The 9,625-nt window shown below is 41.8% G+C and overlaps 1 protein-coding gene across 1 annotated transcript in view; it reads left to right on the forward strand.

Moving 5' to 3' along the window:
* Positions 1-234: 234 nt before the first annotated feature.
* Positions 235-9,625, forward strand: part of LOC143037533 (SEC14-like protein 2) — a 95,559-nt gene continuing 86,168 nt past the window's right edge. The window contains exon 1 of the mRNA XM_076205913.1: positions 235-823. Within this exon, the coding sequence (XP_076062028.1) occupies positions 665-823 (159 nt within the window). The 5' untranslated portion in view covers positions 235-664. The remainder of the gene's footprint in view (positions 824-9,625) is intronic.

Consider the following 9,625-nt stretch of genomic DNA (forward strand, 5'->3'; position numbering starts at 1 on the left):
CGATAGGAAATATAACACTAATCTTTTATGAATATTACAGCAATTATGCCTTATTACCCACGGAAAAGAAACAGGAAACAATTCTTTATCCGTTAAAGGTCTGAAATATACAAGTTTTGGAAACATTAGTTTATTGTATCATAATCAAGTCAAGCAGAGGGATTTTCAAGGTACTGTAGTTCAGACTATGATATGTTGTGGAGTTCTTCACTCAGTCAGCGTCTAAACCTCGACCATTGAGGAAACGGATTAGGTGTGCTAATAAATAGGAGAATGCGCTTTTTGATTTAGACATATTACATCGTAAACGTTATTCACTTTTAAGCAAAGTGTATTGGAATCATAAGTATATCTGCATGTACAAGCGCTGCGTCTGAAAACGCTAAATTCTTATCTTATCAATGCTGAGTGACCACAGATTACGTTTCGCTGATCCGGGTTACTTCTGCTGATAAGATCATCAATGTATACCATATGTAAACATAAAACATAAAAATTTAATTTGAATTTGAATTTACTCAGTTCAAACGCCCGCCAAATAAAAATACCAACCATATAATATTTAACTGTTTCTAATTCGGTGTAACTTACTAAATAATTTATCAAAGTATTTTTATCTCTCAGTTTAATCACTTACCGTGTAGTAACTACTGGCCATAGCAAGATGAGGATCTTCGGTTTACAAACGCTGAGCTCATCAGTAGGAGAAGTAGTTCGGTCGTTAACGGGTGGGACGAAAGATGACCAAGAATTGAAGATTGAAATAGACAGACTGAAAATCATGACGAGCATGACATTGGAACAGAAGGATGCATTGGAAAAGGTAAGTGAATTCCTATCATTTATCCTTAAATCCTTAAGATGTATGACCTTTAAGTCAACATAAACAATGAATCCGACAATTTTGAAAAGGGTTCGAGAGTAGGATTTTTCATGGGGATTTATCATGGATGAATTAAGATGGTGGATGATACCAGTGCGTATATTGTGGTAATATGCACGTTAGTTTAAATGAGAGATATGTAGAAGTAGGGCGTTATTGATTTTATGGCGCTTGGTGGGACTACACTAGACACAGGTACCGTAGCGTTTGGGCTCAGCTGAGCGCTGTATTGCGACTGGCATGCACGTGCCAGAGGTCTACGGAGGGGAAAGATCACGTGATATTTACAAACATGTGTCATAGAGGACATGTCTTGAGGTGTGTATATGTCTGTACTGCATAAATGCGCTTGGCTTAGGGTCACGATATATGCTTAAACGCGCCATATCCAATATTTATTCCAAGATCAATTATTCATATCAAACTGTTCTATGAATTCTCTGAGTGAACGTTAGTCAACCTTGAATTACACGTACGCACGCACGCGCGTGCGAGACGACGAACCATACCTAAAATCGAGCCTCATTGAAGTGTGGCATCTGAAGGACTGACAGCTTCGTTAACACTTTAGACCGTTAGTGTTCTCCTTGAGCAAAGGGGTGATTTGGTGTGTGTGTGTGTTTGCGCTATTCGTCGGCGTGACGTTAGCAAGAATAAAATATTTGACCCAGTGGGTGCAAATGAGATGTACGAGTTCTGAGCTCTCATCCAAGATCACATGTAAACACGCACACACACACACACACACGCACACCTTTACACTGGGCATGCCATCATTTGTGTGTGCGTTTGCGTGGAAAGAGCAATAAGATCCAAGTGTTTAGGTCCTTAAATGGCCGAGACAGATTTGACAGAAGTGATCTCCTGGTTGACGATAGGGCGTCACGAGGTCATGGGAACAAAGTGAAGAAGATTACATTGTCTGAGGATGTCAAGGAACTATTTTTCCTTATAGATACATCAACTAGTAGATAACCTAGCCTGGGATGCTAGGAATGTTGAAACTGGTTCTAGGATGTGCAAGAAAAGAGTTGTGATATACGGTATGATGGTGCAGGCACGCTGACAGGAAGGTTTTACACACACACACACACACACACACACACACACACACACACACACACACATATATATAGATATATATATATATATATATAATATAATGTATATATATATATATATATATCGTACCAATGTGTTCCCATAGTCGTTTCGAAAGTATAGGTATTTCTATAAGACTGGATTTCTGAGTTGGCATCACTTTGATCGTTTTGAGACATTATAGTAGGATCGCAGTGAAATTCGACAAAAAATTGCCGTAAAAGCAGACAAAAATAGATAAATGAATAAATAAATAGATAAATAGAAAAATAAACATAAATAATACCTTGAACCAATTTCTGTGTTTACGTAAGTGGGTCTGTGCTCCTTCCCCTTTCATCTGATTTTACTCTATACTGGAACCATTTCAGATGCCGAATAAGATTAATAATCTGCCCCTATATATATATATAACTTTGTTACTGTAGTAATAAGGCACTATTTTAGTTCAGACCACTTGCAAAGGTGTGCTGGAGTAGACTAAAATCGTTAGTGATTACGAAACAAGAAAAAGGATGTGATCCCACAATTCTCCTCTCCTCTATTGGATGAAAACATATATGCGCGCGCGCACTCACACGCACGCACACACACACACACACGACTCGATGGCGCAGTTAGTAGAGTTCTCGGCTGCCACTACGGCGGTCCGGGTTCGAATCCCGCCCAGGGCTGAAAGAAATTCAGTATCACTGCGCTACGAGTCGTTACTCCAACTCTCGTGGGCGGGGAGTTTGGTGTGTGAGTGCGTGTAAGGTCACATTATTACCCATAGATCGGTCATATATGAGCTCTGGGCTCTCTTCCGTCTGGAAAATAGCCGTCGGTCACGAGTCCAACAAGTGGTCCAATACCATGGTGAATCACACACACACACATACTGTAGTCAGGTAAAAGTAAGATACAGGAGTTCACAAGTGTTGCTCCTGTCCTTTGTAATTGGGTAAACGGCCAATTACTAGGGTTCTGGTTGAAGCCCTCCCTGCCCTCTTGTGCCTCGAGTTTTCTCAGAAGGCAGGATCACTAGTCTCCTCACCCTGTTTCAATATGTCGTCTTTTACGACACGCATGGGGAAACACTGTGGCAGAATTCTTTTCCCACTACCGGGGGGTGGAGGTGATCAGAAGAGGTAGTCATAGAAATGGAAGAGGAAAGGTTCAGTGGATCAATGTAAACGAGGGACTGCTGAAGTGAAAAAGATCACTATTCCCCTGTGAGTAGTTGATTTATCTCGATGTAGAATAATGTGTGCCTCTGCTCCGTAGGGGCGCCCAAAACAGTTCCATGCAGTCAACACTCCAGTACAGGGATGTCTCGGGGGGGAAGGGGGATGGACAGTTTCATGACAAATAGATATCTAGGGATGAAGCCAAAGAAGAGACTGTGAAGGGGTGATTGTACCTACAAAGCTATGAGGTAGACTCGGAATTAAGGGAGGCAGAAAGGAGAAAATGAAATGTTCGAGATGAAGTGCTTAAATATGTGAGAAATAAGGTGGTGATGATGAGAGCGAGGGGTGGGAAATGTAGCGGACATGTAGGGTCGATCAAAGAATACTGGGGTGGTTTGGACAAATGGGTGAGTAAGGAAGAACTAGCAAAAAGAATGTGGAAGGCAGATGTGGATAAAGTGAACTTGATGGGAAGACCGAAAATTAGTGGGGTCTTGAGTATAAGGGGAATGTCTGTTGAGCAGGGGTAGTAGAGGGTAGAAGGTAGGTGTGAGTGGAGATTGGTTGTGAATGGAAGATAGCTAATGTGGCCCTAAGAGATTCCTCCTTGTTTCCATTCTTTAAGTGGTGAGGAGGAAGGGTCGCCATGTAAATGAAGCAGTGGGGGTAAACCAGCCTCGGTTGTCGGGTCCTGCTCTGAATGGTCTGTGTCTTACTGTGTTACCTCTGTCCCAGGCGGTGGGCGTGGTCACAGGGATGACCCTTCATCCACATAGAGACTTTCTAAAAGGGAAGCAACTGGGTAGAGGGAGGGTACATATCTTGGATGGCTACCTCCCTTGTGAGGATGAGAAACCTTTTTGCGCGCGCACGCACGCGCACACAGACACACACACACACACACACACACACACACACACACACACACACACACTCACTCTAACACACACACACACACTCTAACACACACACACACACACTCTAACACACACACACACACACACACACACACACACACACACACACACACACACACACACACACACACACACACACACACACACACACATACACATACATCGAGCCTGCTGCCACCGCCAGGGGACCCAACTCAGATATTCTCGTCCCTCAGTCCAGACAGCGCCAACGACTAAAGGCGATGTATGTGATGGTGTACACTGGTAGAGCATCACGGCACCACTCGCTCCAGAATGAACCTGGACTCGGGAAAAGAAAGGGAAACAAAGCACAATAACAAGCGAATGAATAGTAAGGCGGGGAGGGAGAAAGTGAGGAGAGAAAGAGAGGGACGGGGGAAGAGAAAGAAAAAACATGTACACCAATGACACATATGCCTATACACTGGAGCACAGTCACAGACTCTAAAACCTGCAATGGGGTGACTCCACCCCGAGCATTCAGTGTTCAAATCCATCAATAATCATGACCTTAACCAATTAAACGGGCTGCAAGAAGTTCATAAAATTCTTTGCTTCATCCCTGTTCATTGAGATTCGAGAAGCCTGTCGGGTGCCTGACGATAAATTGCACACCATGGCACGCAGTGTCACGCCTTGAAGGGAAATTCCACGGTATACAAGAACATCTCATCGTGCGCACTGCGGTGTCGTACGTGTCGGTTTAGGGCAAAAAACATCCATATGCCTTCGAATTGATAAATACAATGGACGTTACGGTGCATCATTATCGTCTGCACGATGGCTACGATGGGCGTCCTGTGAGGACCTTGAATATAGACTAGTATTTGTTTCTAACCATGTGGACTCTACAAAGGTACGGGATTGATACCCAACGGCTAACGGTGACTGTCATTTGCTGCAGCAGCCCAAATGGCGTCAATTCTTAGAGTATGTTAATGCGAGTTTTCTATGCCTGCCATATTGCCTGGAATGTGTACACTGTCTCTACAAATCTGTATTCCATAATTTATCATAACGCAACGTTTACATTTTAACTTGAATCAGACTAGTCTATTGTATGGTTGTGGAGTCTCTATTAATGAATAGAATTGTTTGGTCCTTGCAAAGCAAAGTTTAAAGTGTTCGCCTTGGGACTGGAAGGGAATAGCGTCGATATAATTTCCCGACCGTTGGTTCCAGCTCCACCCTAAAGATGGCGTCGTAGTATCACCGACGACTCTCCTGGATATGCTTGACTGGTTTTATATTTTACTTTATTTTCATTCGTTATAACTGTCGTTCACAACAATGAATGAAGGTAAGATAGAAATATAAAATATATTTAAAGGTAATACAAAAGTAATAGGTGTTCGCGCCTGTATTGCATTACTTCATTTTTTAATCTTGGTGTCAATTAAACGTCACCATAACAGGAACTGTAATTATTTAAGTGGAGGGAAATCAGTAAAACAAGTGGGTCACTTGTGTAGCCATAACAACTTCGATTACAGCGCATTGAAATGGCAAAACATGAGCATTGAAGAACTTGCCAACGTGGCGTCTTTCAACTGCAGTAAGGATAATTTTCCTTCGCCCTGCAAAGGTGAAGTGATCCTTGTTACAAGATGTTCATGTGATTTTACAAGACGTCAGTACCTTCTGCATGTGCAGGCAATGTGGGCGAGGCAGCAGCTTCTGACGTGGGCGGGGTTAGTGGGCGTAGGGATGGATGGCGCCCGTCAAGGTGCGGGAGAGGTGTTTGCACTTCTTTCTCTCTGTAGGGAATCGCTGAAATTTAAAGAAAATCTCCAATATTCGGAACGTAAACGCATTTGAAAGTGCCTCTGGTATTCGTGGTTTCCTATATTTTAGGAAAGTTTATTCTAAATACAGGACAAATTGAATTATTGAAATATCCCCAAGAAAGATGTATATAGATTCGTAGGCCAAAGTGGGTGAGTTTGGACAATGACATGTGTAACGTTTCGAGACGAAGTGACGTCATAGCTACTGTGACACTGATGTGCGTCTTCGCATGAATATTTTTTTTTTCTGCGACACGATTTTTATGCCGTGAGATGAAATCGTCACACTTTCTTGCAATACATTTTTTTAAAGTAAAGTTACGTGACACAATCACCCCAAGACACGTTACGACACGGCATCTTGATGAAGGTTGATTGCGGTATGTCGCCGACGACTCTTGGGTACGCTGTATTGCGTTTGTGGTTTAGTCAATATATATATATATATATATATATATATATATATATATATATATATAATATATATATATATATATATATATACATATATATATATATTAATTTTTATTTTTCATAATTTTATCCCAAGACCGATAACATGCTTTTCTGTGGGGACATAATCGCGCTGAAGAGTTGAGGTAATGGAAGTGATAAAAGGGAGTAGGAAAACGAGCCAATAAAAGATAAAAGTGATGACCCCATTCTTCTCTGAATAGAGGCAAGAAGGGTAAGTACGGAATTTTAGAAGGGATTTCTAATTTAGTAGATAACACTACTGGATTGATCTTACTGAATAAGGGCACTACCGAACTCCCGTGTCCCTTGTCTTCCAGTACATCTGTTAACTATGGGATAGCATTTGCCCTACGTCTGCAATGGATATAATTTTGACTTTCTTAAATATTGGGATCTTATTTCAATATATTTCCAACGGACTTCGCCATGTCAACGGTCGAGATCAAGAACAGTTTAAGCGCCGTTGAGGTAACATGCATGATCGTGTGCACGATGGCGTCTGTCACCATCCACACCATCCCCAGCTCCATCTCAAGGGAGCCCTGAGGGGCTGATACTCGATCTTTGGACTGGGCCCAAGATCTCTTACCGTCAACTTGGTATTTCCTTTACCTGTTCACTCGCAGAACAGGTAGGCCATTGCTCTCCACCTCCTAGTACAACAAGCCATTGACAGAAACATTTTTACACTAATTCAACACAGACGTACATCTATGAGGAGGACCGTTGACTGCTGCAATGAGGTTCCAACATTTATGTCTAACCGGCGTCCTGTGCTTGCTTGCCTGCCTGTCTGCTGCTTTCCTGCTGCCTGTTCGTCTCGGTATGCCATGGTGCGTGCATGGCACGCACGCCTACAAAAGCCGTTATAACCGACTTTTAGAAAGTTGGCGCTTTCAAGCACCATGGGCAGCAGCGTCTCAACGCCCATCAGTATCATTGGGGGAGGGGAAGGGGGCGCCCCGGGGAGGGTGGGTGGGGGTAGTGGGGGTGGGGGGTCGCCATGTGCCTGATTTCGCTGCGGCAGCGGCAACAGGAAAGAAATCTGTGATCGAAGAGGACATCCGGTTCTGACGGGTTGGTCGCCATCTTGAAAGATCTTTGTTTTCATTTATTTGTTTACTTATTATACTACCCCCCTTTTTGTCATTTTCCTCCTTTACTCTTTTTTCTTATTCCTCGTTCCTGTACTTACCCTTCTCTTTATCCTCCTCCACTTTCTTTACCACCAATTTCCATCTCTCCCCCTCTCTCTCTCTCTAGTTTTCCTTTTCGTCCTCATTTCCACCTCTACTCTCCCCCTCCTTCTCCCTCTGTTTCTTTAACCTCTTCTCATTCTCTTCACAATTTTCCACCGTTGTCTCACACCCCCACCCACCCCACCCTCGACGCACAACGCACGAATTTTAACGTCTTTTGCATACACACATACACATAAACACACACATACACGCCACACACACACACACACACACACACACACACACACACACACACACACACACACACACACACACACACACACACACACACACACACACACACACACACACATACACACACATATAAATATATATGTATATATGTATGTATATATGTATGTATATGTATGTATATATGTATATGTATATGTATGTATATATATATGTATGTATATATGTATGTATATGTATGTATATGTATGTATATGTGTATATATATATATATAAATATCTATATGTATATATCTATGTATCTATATGTATATATATATGTATAATCATTTTTTCCCTCTCGATCGTAGCTTCTTCGGGGATCAAACCGATTCCCGAGTCGACGGTCGGAAAAATATTTGTATGATATCTCTGTGACGAGCGTTTCACTTCAGGTGTGTGTGTGTGTGTGTGTGTGTGTGTGTGTGTGTGTGTGTGTGTGTGTGTATTAGAGAGAGAGAGGGGGGGTTCCTTTAGTGACACACACCTACCAACCAGTTACACAGAATTCTATTCTGATTGCAAACTAGTCCCCAATCGAAGAAGAATGCCGAGGATTTTTAATTCAGCTTTCCCTCTTTAATGCTACCTTTCTTAGATATCTCTTTGACCGCTTCTTCCACTTCGGCTATTTGGTTCACGGAGAGAAGCGCTTGATACGAAATAATATACAGACATCATCCTGCAATTGGTCTTGTTACGTACAAGGTTCAAGTTTTTAGGCGACTCTATCATGTTAATTGACATTTCTCCCTTTTTTCCTCTCCGAGCTTGTTTTTCTGGTGGGGGTGGGGGTATGTGGTGGACCAGCACTTAGAGTGGTTGGCTTGCTTCCAGGAAACTGTGGAGTACTATTGGATGGGTTTTCACTTTGGCTTGAAAGTGATGTTGGGTGTATGTTGACTCGTTTTTGAAATGGTGAGGATTTTTATTTTTTCTATATCTTTATTCTACTAAAAGTAGACTGACTGGCAGCAAAGAAACAGCTACGATGTTACCTTTGCAAAAATAAGATAGTATAAAATAAAGATGATAAATTAATGAAATGTATAAATTAATAAGGTAATTAAATGAATAATCAAGATAAACAAAATATCTAAACAAATAATGCAAAACTAGCAACCTTATTATTGGAATGTCGATGTATCGAGGCGTGCTATAGATCTCCCGAACCCGTCAGACGACTATCACTGCTTGCACCTGCTCGTCAATAAAACAATACACAGTTAGACCCAACCTGCATTAACTCTGGGAAGAGTACATTGTTGTTCAATTTTTTCACCGCCAAGGACGACATTTGAAGTTTATTCATCTGAAGGAAACCTAAGAAATAGATAAAAAACGGTAATAAATATTTATGTTGTCAGATCAGGTCGACGGTTTGGAATTCGACCGTTATCTGTACTTTCTTCTTGTGCGCCCGGAAGTGGCCCTAAGAAAATCAAAGGTGCATTTGAAACTTTGCCAGTCGTCACGTATAATTTCATTGAATTCTTGCTTTACAATATATCTGTGTATGATTGAAAGTTAAAATGTAACACATGTAGATAATGTGAATATATGCCTGTGTGGCCAATTTAAAAAGTATATTGATGTAATTACCCCTAAAATATTAACCATACAGTATAAATCTATAGTTTTGCCCACCCCCCTCCACTTAAAAAATTCGCGAAAACATCTCTGTTGACTATACCGTATGCCTCTGGGGTCGAGAACGGCAAATTTCGTTTGAATTAAGTACTCATTTTCTCCATTTTCGTTGACCAGTTTCAGTGCGGCGCTGCCCGCAAGGGGA

This window comes from Oratosquilla oratoria, chromosome 22, assembly GCF_046742065.1.
Source record: "Oratosquilla oratoria isolate Oo_2021 chromosome 22, ASM4674206v1, whole genome shotgun sequence".
Classification (NCBI taxonomy): domain Eukaryota; kingdom Metazoa; phylum Arthropoda; class Malacostraca; order Stomatopoda; family Squillidae; genus Oratosquilla; species Oratosquilla oratoria.